At 44.3% G+C, this 19,184-nt stretch overlaps 1 protein-coding gene and 1 pseudogene across 1 annotated transcript; both read right to left on the minus strand.

Moving 5' to 3' along the window:
• Positions 1–1,832: 1,832 nt before the first annotated feature.
• LOC118936717 (plasma protease C1 inhibitor-like) lies at positions 1,833–5,804 on the minus strand (annotated as a pseudogene).
• Positions 5,805–9,956: 4,152 nt separating this feature from the next.
• Positions 9,957–11,100, minus strand: LOC149980097 (hemicentin-2-like; the record flags this gene model as incomplete). The annotated part of the gene is made up of 2 exons (XM_090188536.1): positions 9,957–10,294; positions 10,737–11,100. Coding segments are annotated over 2 exons (702 nt in total), but the record flags the coding sequence as incomplete, so codon positions are not given.
• Between the last annotated feature and the right edge of the window lie 8,084 nt (positions 11,101–19,184).

Raw genomic sequence — 19,184 nt, forward strand, 5'->3', positions numbered from 1 at the left:
TAAACGTGTTAACCCTCGCAAGGCTGCCGGCCCAGACGACATCCCTAGCCCCGTCCTCAGAGCATGTGCATACCAGCTGGTGGGTGTGTTTACGGACAATTTCAATCAATCCTTATTCCAGTCTGCTGTTCCCACATGCTTCTAGAGGGCCACCATTTTTCCTGTCCCCAAGAAAGCTAAGGTAACTGAGCTAAATGACTATCGCCCCGTAGCACTCACCTCCATCATCATGAAGTGCTTTGAGAGACTAGTCAAGGATCATATCACCTCCACCCTACATGTCACCCTAGACCGACTCCAATTTGCTTACCACCCCAATAGGTCCACAGACGACACAATCGCAACCACATTGCACACTGCCTTAACCCATCTGGACAAGAGGAATACCTATGTAAGAATGCTGTTCACCGACTACAGTTCAGGATTTAACACCATAGTACCCTCCAAACTCGTCATTAAGCTCGAGACCCTGGGTCTGAACCCCTCCCTTTGCAACTGGGTCCTGGACTTCCTGACAGGCCGCCCCCAGGTGGTGAGGGTAGGAAACAACATCTCCACCCTGCTGATACTCAACACTAGGGACCCACAAGGGTGCGTTCTCAGCCCTCGCCTGTACTCCCTGTTCACCCATGACTGCATGGCCATGCACGCCTCCAACTCAATCATTAAGTTTGCAGACAACACTACAGTGGTAGGCTTGATTACCAACAACGGCGAGACGGCCTACGGGGAGGAGGTGAGGGCCCTCGGAGTGTGGTGTCAAAAAAATAACCTCACACTCAACGTCAACAAAACAAAGGAGATGATCGTGGACTTCAGGAAACAGCAGAGGGAGCAGCCCCCTATCCACATCGACGGGGACAGTAGTGGAGAAGGTGGAAAGTGTTAAGATCCTCGGCACACACATCACGGACAAACTGAAATGGTCCACCCACAAAGACAGCTTGGTGAAGGCGGCGCAACAGCACCTCTTCAACCTCAGGAGGCTGAAGAAATTTGGCTTGTCATCAAAAACACTCAAACTTTTACAGATGCACAATCAAGAGCATCCTGTCGGGCTGTATCACCGCCTGGTACGGCAACTGCTCCGCCCACAACCGTAAGGATCTCCAGAGGGTAGTGAGGTCTGCACAACGCGTCAACGGGGGCAAACTACCTGCCCTCCATGACACCTACACCACCCGATGTCACAGGAAGGCCAAAAAGATCCTCAAGGACAACAACCACCCGAGCCACTGCCTGTTCACCCCGCAATTATCCAGAAGGCGAGGTCAGTACAGGTGCATCAAAGCAGGGACCGAGAGACTGAAAAACAGCTTCTATCTCAAGGCCATCAGACTGTTAAACAGCCATCACTAACATTGAGTGGCTGCTGCCAACAACTAGACTCAAATCTCTAGCCACTTTAATATTGAAAAATTGGATGTAATAAATGTATCACTAGCCACTTTAAACAATGCCACTTTATATAATGTTTACATACCCTACATTACTCATCTCATATGTATATACTGTACTCTATACCATCTACTGCATCTTGCCTATGCCGTTCGGCCATCGCTCATCCATGTATTTTTATGTACATATAATTATCTATTCCTTTACACTTGTGTGTATAAGGTAGTTGTTGTGAAATTGTTAGATTACTTGTTAGATTTTACTGCATGGTCGGAACTAGAAGCACAAGCATTTCTCTACACTCGCATTAACATCTGCTAACCATGTGTATGTGACAGATTTGATTTTAATATTATTGAAAATGTCCTTTCCTTTGCAAACATGGCTTTTTCTATATGCATACTACTCTCACTCCCTCTCTCTTCCTCCTCCTCTCACGGCTCGGTCACTCGGCCCACAAACAGTGGGGACTTGGCCTGGTCGCTCCACAGTATCATCAGGAAGGGCCTGGGGGCTGGGAAGGAAGAGAAAGAGAGGGAAGTGGCCCCACCAGCCTCCACACCTTGATCCGTCAGGGAGAGGAAGGCCCGGTGGCGGGCGTCCGTCAGGAGCAACTCGTTGTCGGGGTAGAGGCCACACAGGTTGGTGCTGTCAAACAGCTCTGACAAACCTAAGGGAAGAAAGAGGTGGGGGATTAAGAGGAGGGGTACATGGAGAAGGAGAGTGAAGAGGGCCAGAAGGGAAAAGGGAAGGATAGAGGGAGATCGAAGAAAGGGAGGGAGAGAAGTGGGAGAGGCAAATCAAGAAAAGCCAGAGTTATATAAATGACTGGATTAAATGATTGGGCAAAGTGACCTCGGTGGCCTGGGGAGACACCTGATTCATCTGCTCCACCATCTGGCTCACTGCCTTGTCCGCCATCTTCCCCTCCACCAATTGCAGGTCAGAGAGCTTGGCAGTGGGCGGGAGCAGAATGAACAGGCTACTTTCACCAGAGAGAGGGAACATCGCCACCTATGGGTGACAACAAGGTCAGAACGTTATGTAGATTGTGTGTGTGACTGCCTATAGTGTATCTATGCATGTAGGTGTGGGTGTGTGTAATCAAAATGGTTACCTGTGCCATCAGTGCTGGGACGTATTGCATAGCCAATTTGTATTTGGCACTGTAGAGGACAGGCACATTCACAGTATCACCATTCAGTTTCACAAATGGAGACTTCTTGGATTTTGCATCAAATTTCATCTTCCATTGACCTCAAACAGATATGTTTTTAACAGTGTAGGGTGTAGGGGGTAGTATTTTGATGTTTGAATGAAAAACGTACCCAAATGAAACTGCCTATCTCTCAGGCCCAGAAGCTAGAATATGCATATAATTGCCAGATTAGAATAGAAAACACTGCAAAGTTTCCTAAACTGTCAAAATATTGTCTGTGAGTATAACAGAACTGATATTGCAGGCGAAAACCTGAGTTAAATCCAACTAGGAAGTGCCTCTTATTTTGAAACCTCCCTGATCCATTGCATGCCTTCCCTCCATTTAAAGGGATATCAACCAGATTCCTTTCTCTGTGGCTTCTACATGGTTTGAACAGTCTTTAGACATAGTTTCAGCCTTTTATTCTGAAAAATGAGCGAGAATGATCACATCGCGTCAGTGGATGGCTGGGTGTCCCTAGAGTTTTGCATGCGCCAACAGCTTGGAGCAGACATTTTCTCTCTCTCTCCTATTGAAAAAGCTACGGTCTGGTTGAAATATTATCGATTATTTATTTTAAAAATAACATGAGGATTGATTATAAAAAACGTTTGACATGTTTCTACAAATTTTAAGGATACTTTTTGGAATTTGTCTGCCCCGTCGTTATCGCTCGAGCCTGTGGATCACTGAAAAAGCGCAAACCAAATGGAGGTTTTTGGATATAAAAATAATCTTTATCGAACAATAGGAACATTTATTGTGTAACTGGGAGTCTCGTGAGTGCAAACATCTGAAGATCATCAAAGGTAAGCGATTCATTTTATTGCTTTTCTGACTTTCGTGACCAAACTACTTTGCTGCTAGCTGTTTGTAATGTTTTGTCTGCTGAGAGAGATGTCCTTCGTCAACACTTGGTTTGCTTTCGCTGTAAAGCGTTTTTGAAATCTGACACGCCAGGTGGATTAACAACAAGCTAAGCTGTGTTTTTCTATATTGCACTTGTGATTTCATGAAAATTAAATATTTTAGTAATTTGTATTGAATTTGGCGCTCTGCAATTCAACGGATGTTGACAAAAATGATCCTGCTAACGGGATGGGTGCGCCAAGAAGTTAATCCACCACCTCCATATCCACTAAAATAGACTTCATCCTATCAGATAGATAGAGCATCGGTGCTTACCAAGAGCTTACTTTGAGCACACACACACACACACACACACACACACCACACACACACACAATACTGACCATTGAAATACACAGCATTAGGAGTATCAGTTCGGTGTGGGCAGGAACAGAGTCGACCAGCTCTTTTATTTTATTATTTGTCTGCTTCGCCACCCAACTGTTGATCATTTCCACGTTTACCTCACTACTATTGGTCAATTTGACTGGATCTGCATCATAGAATTGCATGGATTGGACTCACTCAACTTCTTGTCTGAGGTGGGAGAGAGAGGGAATGTCAGAGAGATGAACAAACAGACAGTGAGTTAATGGGTGTCTGCGACTCATGATTAAATTTACAATATACGACGAGAATTCGAAATTATAGCTGGAGAATAAATGATAATTATCATGAGTACTAATTGTGCTCTGGTAGTACTGGGGTTGTAATAGATCTGAGAGGCCATCTTCAGTGTGTCCTGATGAAGTTTCAGCTTCAGTTTCTTCATCTCGGAATGAACGCAGAAGAAGTCGTGAGAGAGACAGAGAGCTGTCTCCATGTCTCTCCTTGTCTTGCCACAAGCACATAGAGAGAGAGAGAGAGAAAGAGAGAGAGAGAGAAAGAGAGTATGTATTATACTAGCTCCCCATGTGTCAATCATTAAAACCTGTTGCGACTCTAGGGGCAGTATTTTCATTTTTGGAAAAAAAACGTTCCCGTTTTAAACGGGATATTTTGTCAGGACAAGATGCTAGAATATGCATATAATTGACAGCTTTGGATAGAAAACACTAACGTTTCCAAAACTGTAAAGATATTGTCTGTGAGTATAACAGAACTAATGTTGCAGGCGAAGGCCTGAGAAAAATCCAATCCGGAAGTGCCCCATATTTTGAAAGCGCTGCGTTCCATTGAGTCCCTATTGAGCTGTGAATGCCCTATCAACCAGCTTACGCTTTCTACGTATTCCCCAAGGTGTCTACAGCATTGTGACGTAGTTTTACGCATTTAAGTTGAAGAATAGCCGTAGGCGGCTACATTGCGTAAGTGGTAACATGATGGCTCCCAGGGTGACTCTCGCGTAAAATACAGAGGTAGCCATTACTCTGATCGGTCCTACTGAAAAACTAATTGTCCCGACGGATATATTATCGAATAGTTATTAGAAAAACACCTTGAGTATTGATTATAAACAACGTTTGCCATGTTTGTCGATATTATGGAGCTAATTTGGAATATTTTTTGCTGTTTTCGTGACTGCAATTTCCGGGCGTGAAGAACAAACGGAGCTATTTCACCTACAAAAATAATATTTTGGGAAAAATGTACTTTGGCCATCTACCTGGGAGTCTCGTGACTGAATACATCCGAAATTCATCAAAGGTAAACAATTTAATTTGATTGCTTTTCTGATTTTCGTGACAAGGTTGCCTGCTGCTAGCAAGGCATAATGCTATGCTAGTTTATGATAAACTTACACAAATGCTTGTCTAGCTTTGGCTGTAAAGCATATTTTAAAAATCTGAGATGACAGGGTGATTAACAAAAGGCTAAGCTGTGTTCCAATATATTTCACTTGTGATTTTCATGAATAGGAAGATTTTCTAGGAAGATTTATGTCCGTTGCGTTATGCTAATTAGTGTCAGGCGATGATTACGCTCCCGGACCCGGGATGGGGAGTCACAAGAATGAACACAGTAAGAGTTAATATCAAGAATGTTGCTTTATTTAAAATATTTAAAAAAGAGAGAGATCTAGAGTATGAGTGCACTTGGACAACCCCTCCCCAAGTTCCCTTTTAAAGAAACCTCACCCTCTCTTACCTAGTAACAGGTGGGTTAACACCCCGCTGATACTGATTGGAGAGAAGAGCATGTTTTTCATGGGCTGTGATTGGCTGAGGTAGGCATAAAGGTTCATGGAGAACTCATTGAGGGATTCTTTTAGCATGGCCTCCCACGACCTGCTGGTCTCGTCTTGACATGATTCCCAGGGGGTCATGAACCCAACGCAGGAGTAAGGAAGAATGGAGGGCACGGCTAAAAGGAATAGAGAACTACTATGATAATTTCAACAAATCAAGAGCGTAACAGTGTCTTGAGCATTGCAGGTGAGAGTCTAACATTTGGGCATTATGGCTATTCGGAACCAATTGATGTTACATTTGTTATCTACACCAATATAGCAAACATGTGTGTGTATATACAGTTGAAGTCGGAAGTTTACATACACTTAGACTGGAGTCGTTAAAACTCATTTTTCAACCACTCCACAAATTTTTTGTTAACAAACTAGAGTTTTGGCAAGTCGGTTACGACATGTACTTTGTGCATGACACAATTAATTTTTCCAACAATTGTTCACAGACAGATTATTTCACTTACAATTCACTGCATCACAATTCCAGTGGGTCAGAGGTTTACATACACTAAGTTGACTGTGCCTTTAAACAGCTTGGAAAATTCCAGAAAATTATGTCATGGCTTTAGAAGCTTCTGATAGGAAATTTACATAATTTGAGTCAATTGGAGGTGTAGCTGTGGATGTATTTCAAGGCCTACCTTCAAACTCAGTTCCTCTTTGCTTGACATCATGGGAAAATCAAAAGAAATCAGCAACAACAAAACAATTGTAGACCTCGACTAGTCTGGTTCATCCTTGGGAGCAATTTCCAAACGCCTGAAGGTACCACGTTCATCAGTACAAACAATAGTATGCAAGTACAACACCATGGGACCACACAGCCGTCATACCGCTCAGGAAGGAGACGTGTTCTGTGTCCTAGAGATGAACGTACTTTGGTGAGAAAAGTGCAAATCAATCCCAGAACAGCAAAGGACCTTGTGAAGATTCTGGAGGATACAGGTACAAAAGTATCTATATCCACAGTAAACGAGTCCTATGTCGACATAATCTGAAAGGCCGCTCAGCAAGGAAGAATCCACTGCTCCAAAACCGCCATAAAAATGACAGACTACGGTTTGCAACTGCACATTGGGACAAATATCGTCCTTTTTGGAGAAATGTACTCTGGTCTGATGAAACAAAAGTGGAACTGTTTGGCCATAATGACCATCATTATGTTTGGAGGAAAAAGGGGGAGGCTTGCCAGCCGACGAACACCATCCCAACCGTGAAGAACGGGGGTGGCAGCATCATGTTTTGGGGGTGCTTTGCTGCAGGAGGGACTGGTGCACTCCACAAAATAGATGGCATTATAAGAGAGGAAAATTACATGGATATATTGAAGCAACATCTCAAGACATCAGTCAGGAAATTAATGCTTGGTCGCAAATGGGTCTTCCAAATGGACAATGACCCCAAGCATACTTCCAAAGTTGTGGCAAAATGGCTTAAGAACAACAAAGTCAAGGTATTAGAGTGGCCATCACAAAACCCTGACCTCAATCCTTTAGAAAATGTGTGAGCAGAACTGACAAAGCGTGTGCGAGCAAGGAGGCCTACAAACCTGACTCAGTTAACCTTTCTGATCTCCCCATCCCGGATCCGGGTTCGTGAATACAGACTCAAGCTCATTACCATAACGCAACGTTAACTATTCATGAAAATCGCAAATGAAATGAAATAAATATGCTAGCTCTCAAGCTTAGCCTTTTGTTAACAACACTGTCATCTCAGATTTTCAAAATATGCTTCTCAACCATTGCAAAACAAGCATTTGTGTAACAGTATTGATGGCTAACGTAGCATTTAGCATTAGCATTCAGCTGGCAACATTTACACAAAAAAACAGAAAAGCATTCAAAAAAATCATTTACCTTTGAAGAACTTCAGATGTTTTCAATGAGGAGACTCTCAGATAGCAAATGTTCAGTTTTTCCTGAAAGATTATTTGTTTAGGACAAATCGCTCCGTTTTCTGCGTCACGTTTAGCTATGAAAAAACCCCTGTATCCAGGATTGTGTAAATCTATCAGCAAGCTCATTAGCATAACACAACGTTAACTATTTATGAAAATCGCAAATGAAATGAAATAAATATGCCATCTCTCAAGCTTAGCCTTTTGTAAACAACACTGTCATCTCAGATTTTCAAAATATGCTTCTCAACCATAGGAAAACAATCATTTGTGTAAAAGTAGCTAGCTAGAGTTAGCATTTCGCGTTAGCATTTAGCGTTAGCATTAGCATTAGCATCCAGCACGCAACATTAACAAAAACATAAAAGCCTTCAAATAAAATCATTTACCTTTGAAGAACTTCTGATGTTTTCAATGAGGATACTCTCAGTTAGATAGCAGATGCTCAGTTTTTCCAAAAAGATTCCTTGTGTATTAGAAATAGCTCCGTTTTATACATCACATTTGGCTACCAAAAAAAATCCATAAATTCAGTCCTCAAAACGCAAACTTTTTTCCAAATTAACTCCATAATATCGACTGAAAACATGGCAAACGTTGTTTAGAATCAATCCTCAAGGTGTTTTTCACATATCTCTTCATTGATACATCGTTCTTGGACACATGCTTTCTCTCCTGAATCCCAGGAGAAAATGACCGCACCTGAAGATTACGCACAAATTTAGACAAAGGACACCGGGCGGACCTCTGGAAAATGTAGTCTCTTATGGCCAATCTTCCAATGATATGCCTACAAATACGTCACAATGCTGCTAAGACCTTGGGCGAACGACAGAAAGTGTAGGCTCATTCCTTGCGCAATCACAGCCATATAAGGAGAGAATGGAAAACAGAGCTTCAGAAATTCTGCTAATTCCTGGGTGATGCATCATCTTGGTTTCGCCTGTAGAATGAGTTCTGGGGCACTTACAGACAAAATCTTTGCAGATTCTGAAACTTCAGAGTGTTTTCTTTCCAAAACTGTCAAGAATATGCATAGTCGAGCATCTTTTCGTGACAAAATATCGCGCTTAAAACGGGAACGTTTTTTATCCAAAAATGAAATAGCGCCCCTAGAGCTCTAAGAGGTTAAACCAGCTCTGTCAGGAGGAATGGGCCAACATTCACCCAATTATTGTGGGAGGCTTGTGGAAGGCTCCCTGAAACATTTGACCCAAGTTAAACAATGTAAAGGCAATGCTACCAAATATGTAACGGCCGTCGTCGGTGGAAGAAGGTGAGGACCAATGTGATACGTGTTCATCTTATTTAATGAAAACTGAACACTGAACAAAAAAACAACAATGCCCACTCTAGCCCGGCCGATACGAGGCGCTGCAATGTACCCACCGGGCTATGCACGCGCACCGGGGACACCGTGCTTCTCACGGCATAACACGGTGCCTGCCCGGTCCCTCTCTATCCACGGTAAGCATGGGGTGTTGGCTCAGGTCTCCTACCTGACTTAGCCACACTCCCCGTGTGCCTCCCCCAATACATTTTTGGGGCTGTCTCTCGGGCTTCCAACCGCGCTGCCGTGCTGCCTCCTCATGCCACCGCCTCTCGGCTTTCGCTGCCTCCAGCTCTGCCTTGGGGCGGCGATATTCTCCAGCCTGTGCCCAGGGTCCCTTGCCGTCCAGAATCTCCTCCCATGTCCAGGAGTCCTGCGATCGCTGCTGCCCGTTACCACGCTGCTTGGTCCCTTGGTGGTGGGTGTTTCTATAACGATCGTCATTGGAATGACGTGAGGACCAATGCGCATGTTATCTTTATTTAAAACTGAACACTGAATAACAAAAAATCTATGAAAACAACCGAAACAGTTCTATCTGGTGCAGACAGAAAACAAACACCCACGAAACACAGGTGGAAAAAGGCTACCTAAGTATGATTCTCAATCAGAGACAACTAACGACACCTGCCTCTGATTGAGAACCATACCAGGCCAAACTCAAAAAACCAACATAGAAAAACAAACAGACTGCCCACCCCAACTCACGCCCCGACCAAACTAAAACAAAGACAAAACAAAGGAACTAAGGTCAGAACGTGACAAAATACTAATTGAGTGTATGTAAACTTCCTACCCACTCGGAAAGTGATTAAATAAATAAAAGCTGAAATTAATCATTCTCTCTACTATTATTCTGACATTTCACATTCCTAAAATAAAGTGGTGATCCTAACTGACCTAAGACAGGGAATTCTTACTAGGCTTAAATGTCAGGAATTGTGAAAAACTGAGATTAAATCTATTTAGCTAAGGTGTATGTAAACTTCCTACTTCATCTGTATAGGCAAAAGTTTGAGCACGTATTAGAAGGTTAGCTAAACGTACCTTCCACAATTAGCTCAGTTGTATTAACGTTGCTGCGGTCTCTGCCCTCCTCAGCTGTCTCACAGTAGTACATGCCGGCATCCTCCATTTTGACACCATTAAGTGTTATTGTCACATCTTTTTCAAAGGGGCCAAAAAGCCATTCTAGTCTGTCACCATCCTCCATTTCTCCAGTCTCTGCAGGATTCAACTGCTTCCGTGTGCCGTTCCTCATCACTTTATCATATCTGTACCAACGGACTTGGTCTTTGCTGGATGGTGGGCGTTCACATGGTAAATTCACAGTGGACCCTTCGTTTACCTTGAGAATGTAGCTGCTGGACACTGGAGGGATAGACACCAAGATGAAAGACAGCACAACAGTGGAGTTGATTTCTGGAGCCAACCTCAAAATGAATGCAATGTTTGCTGACCTGCAGTTTGCTAAACTGCAACAAAAAATGGCCCTATATTTCACCAGTTTGAACAATTACAATCTATGAACAGAGTGAAATTCTGGGGCCGTATGTTTAAATCTACTAAATGCCTTGCTCATTGTGATCTAAACCCTCTGCTCAAGTTGTCGTCCTGTTTCTCTCCTCAACATGGACTCAAAGATTCATTCCTAAGTATGAAAATGTAGGCACACTTTACACGGTGATTGAGTTTTAACTTGTACATTTATTTTTAAAGTCGGGTGTAGCCGAGAGTGTCTATTTCAAGAAAGGCCTACATCACGTCACAGGCAGTTGTGATGAAAATAGGAGGAGGCAGTATGTGTCCTCACCATCAACCTGGACTATGTGCACTTTTTGCCACTCCATATCATTCTGCTTGATCACACATTCATATTCCCCCTCGTTGGCTACACTGACAGGAGAGATTTCCAGAAAGAAGCCATCCGGGGAGAGCTTGAGTTGCTCCGAGGATTCTGGGTAGTCTGGAACCAGGGAGTCATTGTATTTCCAGGTGATCTTAGCCCCAGCAAAGCTTTGTTGTTTTTGGCCAGGGAGACATGGGATGACCAGGGTGGAGCCAGGTACACCATGCAGGACCCCAACAGAGGAAGAGAAAAGCTGGATCGAGAGACAGAGATGGACAACCAAACAAGAAAGTGGGGGCTGTAAGGTACATGAGGTGTCTGTGCTACATTAGCATTTGTCCTAAAAAAACAGGGATTAATATTACAATTCAAAATGGGCCAGTTTTCCCAGAACCAGATTTACGCCTACACTCCTGGGACCGAATTCAAAAAGTGTCTTAGAGTAGAACTGCTGATCTAGCGACAGGTCTGCCCTGTCCATATTATCATATTCACTATGATCTAAAAGCTAAAGCCGAACAGCAATCCTACTCTTTGTAGAGGCAACGGACCCAGGACTAAAAAAGCATTCAACAGAGTTTCTCCATTTAGCATGCTTTTCAGACCAAGAGTGTGTTTAATCATTCTCCAGGAAACTGGCTCTTTGTGTTTACCTCAGCAAGTTTATTACTTATATAATTTGCTAGACGTTAGTTAGCGGAGCAGTGCAACTAAAAAATGTAGACATAATAGTGCTAAAGTAGCTATTTAAAGTTGCTTTTTATTGTTTCCGGTTTATCTCAGAGCTTCAGATAATAAAACTAATTTGTGTTTATTAGTTAGCAATGTTTGCTGACCTGCAGTTTGTTACCACTTTTATTTTTTATTTAATATATTTTTTATTTATTTATTTTATTTTATCCTTTTTTTCTTCCCAATTGTTACAGTCTTGTCTCATCGCTGCAAGAGGCGATGGTCGAGAGCCACGCGTCCTCCAAAACACAACCGCACTGTTAATAGACACAATGCATATCCAACCCGGAAGCCAGCCGCACCAATGTGTCGGAGGAAACACAGAAAACCTGGTGACTTGGTCAGCGTGCACTGAGCCCGGCCCGCCACAGGACTTGCTGGTGTGTAACCCTCCCTAACCCGGACGACGCTGGGCCAATTGTGTGGCCCCTTTGGCCTACCAATCGGCTGAGACAGAGCCTGGTCTCGAACCCAGAATCTCTGGTGGCACAGCTAGCACTGCCTTAGACCACTGGGCCACCCAGGAGGCCCTGAAAAGCGGCATTTTCAGTCGTCATGCTGTGTCAACAGTCTAATTAAGATTCCATATTTTTCTCATTCTCCTGCTCTCCCTTCATATCTCTCTCTTCCTCTCGATCTCGCTTTTGCTTGCTCTCTTTCTCCTCTGTGCTCTCCCTTGCTCTCTTTCTCCTCTGTGCTCTCCCTTGCCCTCTAACTCTCTTACTATGCCTCATTCTCTTTCACACTCTCATCCCCTCCTTCCCTTTCTCTCTAAATCTCCCTCGCTCTTTTCTCCCCCTCTCTCTCTGTGCTGCAGTCTTATATGGGGAAAAAGTACAAGTTCAAAACCACAATGAAGAAGAAAATTCTCAATACCGAGTTTAATGAGGTACTTCCACCCACCCCGAGCAAAGTGGAAATCACAAACGAACGAAAATAAGCATTTTTTAAACTCAAATACACTACAAGTTTGTAGGAAAATCCTCAGCAACAAAATGGTGATCAAATGTAGATCCTACATCTGTACCTGGCAACCCATTTCTCTGACTCACATTTGGCAACCAGATGTGCAAGATATATAATATATCATATTAATGTTGTTTGTTGAAGTTGAATTCTATGCCCTTGGAAGTGATGGAGAGCTATAGCTTACCCATTCTCATGCATTTGTGTTAGAATATTGTCCCATGCATTTAAATCCATAATTTGATTCCAGTACATCATTTGAATACATTTTCCATCTCCTTCAATACTGCATAACTACCTACCATACCATCAACGTGAATTTAAGTCAATGCATGTTTCACATTCAATGTTAAACATAATCTGAATAAAATTCTGCTAAGTGTGAGTACATGAATACCTTTCTCTCTCTCTACCTCTGTTCATTACAGGAGTTTGTGTATGAAGTTCCGCACGACCAGCTGGCGAAGAAAACCCTGGAGATCTCCGTATGGGACTACGATCTGGGGATGAGCAACGACTTCATAGGTAAGTCTCAAGGGGAAGTGAGGGAAAGGAGGAGAGTTAGCGAGAGAGAAATATAGCTACAGAAAATAATGTAATAGAATTTGTGGGTGTGAGGAGGAAAGCAAGGCGGGCCGCAGTGTGATGAGCAACGACGTCATAGGTAAAAGAGAGGGAGGGAACGATGACGTCATAGGTAAAAGAGAGGGAGAGAGAGATGACGTCATCGGTAAAAGAGAGGGAGGGAGCGATGACATCATAGGTAAAAGAGAGGGAGGGAGCGAAGACGTCATAGGGAAAAGAGAGGGAGGGAGCGAAGACGTCATAGGGAAAAGAGAGGGAGGGAGCGATGACGTCATAGGTAAACTAGAGGGAGGGAGCGAAGATGTCATAGGTAAAAGAGAGGGAGGGAGCGATGACGTCATAGGTAAAAGAGAGGGAGTGAGTGAAAGGAGGAGAATAAATAGTGAAAGGATGGAAGAACTGAAAAGGGGGATGAAATGAAAATGAGCAGAAAAGAAGGAAAGGACTGCAGGGGCCGTATGTGAAGAAGCAAGAGCATTGGGAAATGAAAACGAGAGCGACAGAAAGTTGTCCTCAATCCCTCAACGGGGTGACACGTGAGATTCACACTGCTTTGTGAGGCACTAAACAGCTCTGACACGGCCCGACGTGTAACGTTTATCACAGGGAGAACCGGTGGGGAGGCAGCTGGGGCAGAATGGATCGTCTCCCAGGGAGCTGGAAGGCCTTGAGATCAATGTGTTTTACTCCCATCTGGAGGTTCCCTGTAACAGGCTGAGTCTCTCTCTCTTTCCGACTGCCTCCCTAGTGCCCTCGCTCTCTCTCCCTTGCTCTCTCTCTCTCTTTCTCCAACTCACCCTTTTATTTATCTCAAGCCCACTCTCTCTTTCACACAGACACCCACTCACTCTCCTTCAGTCTTTCTCTCTCTCTCTCTCTCTCTCTCTCTCTCTCTCTCTTTCTCTCGCTCTCTTTCTCTCTCTCCATCTCTCTTTCTCTCAAGCTGGGGACATAACGTTGGTGAGTTATTACCCGCGCCAGAAGAGAAGGGGAAAAGGGCCATCGCTCTAACACACTGCTCTGGCTAACCTCTCCCATGACTGTTATCGTTATGGTGTAATGGCCAACATACACGATGGCCTAGATCTGTTAGCACTGCGGAAAATGACTGTGATACTGGGAGAGACAGAGTGAGACGGGAGGAAGATGGGGAAGAGAAAGGGGGGAGTGACCGAGAGGAAAAAAGACAGATAGAGCAGAGGGAGAAGCAAATGTGCTGTCAAATACTCTCTGTAAAGGCCAGGAAGAATGATAGAGGTAGAAGATGAGAAGCCAGGGACAGAAAAAGGAAAAAGAAATAGAGTAATTATGGAAGGCAGAGAGAGAGGAGGAGGAGAGACGGAGAGAGAGTAGCAGTGTCCCCCCTGATTTGTAAGGGCAATTGATGGGTGGACTGGACCTCTCATTTTGCACAAAGACAGAGGTGTGGAGGAAGGAGGAGAAGGGGAGGAATAGAAGAGGAGGAAAAGAGAAAGGGAGTGGGACGGCCCCCATCAGGTTCTCCCTCATCCATCACGCCCGGGTCACACAATCGCCCGCCATTTGTCACCCACACCCCTCCGGGCTCGGGGAACATGGTATCGATCTGTTTGTTTGTGTGTGTGTGTGTGGAGGGGGGGGGGGGGGTCAGCAAATGGAGGGGGGGATTGGAAGGTCATTAGGCGGTACGTGAGTGGCCTAGGAAAATAGGTCAAAAGTATGTACCACTCTGTGTGGGTCTGTGTTTGTTGGTGGCAAGAATGAGAAGGGGTCATTAGGAAGGTACGTGAGACGACTATCCAAACACACTTGCTCTCGGAAACTTGGGCGCGAGGTGTGTTTGCGCACATACAATTACACACATCCTGCTGGGCACACGCTGGTTGAATCAACGTTGTTTCCACATTATTTCAATGAAATTACGTTGAAGCAACGTGGAATAGATGTTGAATTAACGTCTGTGCCCAGTGGGATCTGTGTGTGTTTGTGTGTACTGTACTTGTGAGGACTGTGTGTTGATGTGTGTATGTCTGGTTCCGAGGGAGTGTGAGTTATGTAAGAGAACAATATTAACCTGCCCCATACCTCACACTGTATCTAAGTTTAATACCAAGGCTTAGTGGGGCCACACATGAGCTATTGAGCGTGTTTGAGGCGTTGTGAAAGCTGGCGTCTGTTAAATAATGTGTAAATAACTTCACAATCCATCAACTATGCAATCACAGCCAGAAAAACCTCTATCTGTCTGATATCTGTCTCTATTTCTCTCTCCCAATTTTTTTGCTGTTCTCTCTCCCTGTGTGTCTCCCGTGTCTTTCTGTGTGATTCTCTTTGGGTCTGTCTGAATGTCTGTCTGTCTGTCTGTATGTCTGTCTGTCTGAATGTCTGTCGCCTAGTTGTTCATGTAAAATATATGTTTTTCTTGATGACTCACCTACCTGACTAAATATTTCCTTTCTCTTTCTCTTCTCTCCTTCTTCCTCTCCCTCTGTTTCTCTTTTTATCTCTCTCTCTCTGTCTGTCTCTCTCTCCCTTCCACCTTCTCCCTTCCTCTCTCACAGGCTGAGTTGAACTGGGCATAAATGCCAAGGGACTGAGGCTGAAACATTGGTTTGAGTGTCTCAAACACATCGGCAAGAAGTTTGAGTACTGGCACACCCTCACGCAGCAAGGAGCCACTCCGGAGGCCCCCCCACAGTGACTGACATATGAGGGAACACGGCTGGCAAGGAAGCCCGAGAGGCAGCCTCAAAAATGTATTGGGAGGGAGGCACACAGGAACTATGGCGAAGCCAGGTAGGAGACCTGAGCCAACTTCCTGTGCTTACAGAGACCGGGCAGGCACCGTGTTATGCAGTGGAGCGCACGGGGTCCCCAGTGCGTATCGGCCGGGCTAGAGTGAGCATCGAGCCAAGTGCCATTGAGCCGGCTCTACGCATCTGGTCCCCAGTGCGTCTCCTTGGGCCGGCTTAAATGGCACCAGCCTTGCGCACGGTGTCCCCGGTTCGCCTGCATAGCCCAGTGCGGGCTATTCCACCTCGCCGCATTGGCAGGGCGACCGGGAGCATTCAACCTGGTAAGGTTGAGCGGGTAAGGGGGGGGGGGGGGGTACTGTCACACCCTGACCATAGTTTGCTTTGTATGTTTCTATGTTTTGTTTGGTCAGGGTGTGATCTGAGTGGGCATTCTATGTTACATGTCTAGTTTGTCTATTTCTATGTTTGGCCTGATATGGTTCTCAATCAGAGGCAGGTGTTAGTCATTGTCTCTGATTGGGAACCATATTTAGGTAGCCTGTATGGTGTTGGGTTTTGTGGGTGATTGTTCCTGTCTCTGTGTTTGCACCAGATAACCCCAAAGCATGGAGCTGTGGAGAAAGACTGAAAAAAAGAGACAAGACTCACTCCTACAGTACGACACTCACTCCTATGTTCCCTGGATGTCTCCCTGGTCTAACAAACTGATGTCCTGTCACGTGTGCAACAGTATGGTTGGCTGTCCAGTGAGTCACTTTTCCTTGGTGACAGTCACACAAGATAACCATCCGTCTGGATTATTTTCTAAACCCTGATCTGTGCCCTTTGACCTTTGACTTTCTCAAACAAACTATAGCCCCCACTCTAAAGAGGGGTTATCAGGGGTTATCAAATACCAACTCCTGGGTGTGCAGGCTTTTGCTCCATTTCCAGCCTAATGCAGTCTGGATGACAATAAGTGTCATCGGGCTTGTTTGTGCTGGAACAAAGGCATGCACATCCCAATAGCTCTCGAGGACGTAGAGAGTTTCCTCCTTCTTTTCGGGGTGCCCTTACACTAAGATTTTATTTATAAATGTCAGAATTGTTTCAATTTCAATTCATTTCATTTCATAACATTCAAATGTTCCATCATGGAGATGAAAAAAACTAGTATGAGAAATATGGCAAAAACTCCAATTGTAGCAAAAGGAATAGGTTAATTTGAGATTTTATCAATTTACTCGTCTATTCATGTCTAAGTCGAGCATATCAAGCAGTGTCTAGGTATAGGAGTTAGGGTCTGTTTAGGGAACTTTGAGAGAAATACCCAGGCTGTTTTTATGACAGAGATCTGCCCATAGAGCTTAAAAGACTACCATGGGATGCCAGACTTGCAGGGATGGACAGCAGAGATTTCCCTGGAGGAAAGAGAGATTGGCTGTGATGAATTATACTCAGCATGGCAACAATCCCTCCCTGAAGCTCTACCACTGGACTGTGTGGACAATCATGGACTGTTCTGCATGCAGGATCAAAGGATACTGACAAGACGTGTGTGTGTGTGCATGCTTGCAAGCGTGTGTGCATTGTGTACATTTCTGTGTGTGTGTGTGTGTTCATGCATTGAATCTAAACACACTCATGGACACCTCACTCCCCCACCATCCCTCACAACAACAAAAAACACTGACAGAAATTAGACAGTGACTTCTCACCATGGATTCCTTTACCAGAGACAGACCTCGAGGGGTTAACCACATTAAGGACAGAGGCCCAACCCTGTGGCCCCTGGCTACAGTTTGGACACCTTATAGTTCCAACGTTGGCCCACTAAAGCACACTATTACCCTTTTCACACTACTGAGACAAACACAGCCAAGTCAAGCCAAGCTGTGTCACACTGGCCTGGTTACTCATCTACTGTATTTGCTGGAATGAAAAAAGGACAATGTGAAAATAAAATATCCTGGCCAGCACAGTATGGTTTGGGTCGGCCCTGTAGTGTGAATTAGACATCTCAGTCAGTCAACAGTCTCCTGGACTTTTTCTTACTTTCTAATCGTTGTCTGGGATCTCTGTGTTCGTTATTCTGTATGTGGAAGGACCACCAGAGGGCAGGCTGGGCTCAAGGATAGTAGCCCAACAAGGCATGGGAGACAAGGTAACCAGAGGCAATTAAGCACAGATGACAGTACTAATGACATACTCTCCTTCCCCTATAAGAGAGAGAATGGAACCAGCAGAGAGGGGAGGGGAAAACTATCTCTGGAAGATGGCCACCGAGAGAGAGGAGCTATCCAGGAAGAACCACTAAAACGGTGACAATCCCGTGACTTTTGTTGTAGTTTAAAGATAATCCTATTGTGTTCTTGTTTTATCTGGAAAAGAAGATGTATGTTTTTCCTTGGAAGATTTTCATTGATTATGTTGGAGTGTTTGTGTTGACCAAATGCCCTCAATAGAGAACTGTGTTCAATCAAGAAAACCTACTCCTGACTCGTTTATTCCACCTTCCTGCTTTAGAGTGATGTCCAATCACCTGGTCCGCTCACATGTACTTGGACAAAGGTTTGAATGAAGGCGTCACCATGGATAGCAAAAAAAAACAATGATGATTCAGCATGGCTAGGGGTCAAATCTAGAGGGACTGTGACATGGATCATGGATCGTCAAAGCTAGGGACTGAACTCTGAAACGACGAGTGAGAAGTTGACCTCGTCTAAGTCTTTCACGGTCACCAAGAACACACATTGATTGACCTTGAAAAAGATGGTGGTGGAGTGGAGAGCACGGAATCTGTTCTTCTCTATGCACACCAATGACGACACAGGAAGCCTCTCCACGCGCAGCAACAACAGTGAAATGAATCATCAAATGATAAACATCTCCGATGTCACTGTGATATGTTGTCAAAGATGCATTCAAGGTTTTTTTATGTATGTAATACTGCATATGTATACAACGGGTGGGTCTAATCCTGAAAGATGATTGGTTAAAACCGCATTCCAGCCGGTGTCTATTCCACAAGTTACTTAGTATGTATGTACTTCCCTCTCTGGGATATTCCTCATCATGGGAAGCCAGGCTTGAAGTTCTGATGTAACAACGGGAGATGTTTCTTCTCTTGTTCAGGTGATCTGGTGGTTTATTTTCACTCAGATTCTCTCTATCTCTGCCTTTTATTTTGATATGTTGTCGGTCTAGCGAACTTAACTTTGTTTATCATGTGACAACAAAAAAACGTATGCATCTTAACATTCTAATATAAATTGCATGTGTAAAGATTGTCATATACAGTGGGGAGAACAAGTATTTGATACACTGCAGATTTTGCAGGTTTTCCTACTTACAAAGCATGTAGGTCTGTAATTTTTATCGTAGGAACACTTCAACGGTGAGAGACGGAATCTAA

This window comes from Oncorhynchus mykiss, chromosome 10, assembly GCF_057628025.1.
Source record: "Oncorhynchus mykiss isolate SJ-2025 chromosome 10, ASM5762802v1, whole genome shotgun sequence".
Lineage (NCBI taxonomy): Eukaryota > Metazoa > Chordata > Actinopteri > Salmoniformes > Salmonidae > Oncorhynchus > Oncorhynchus mykiss.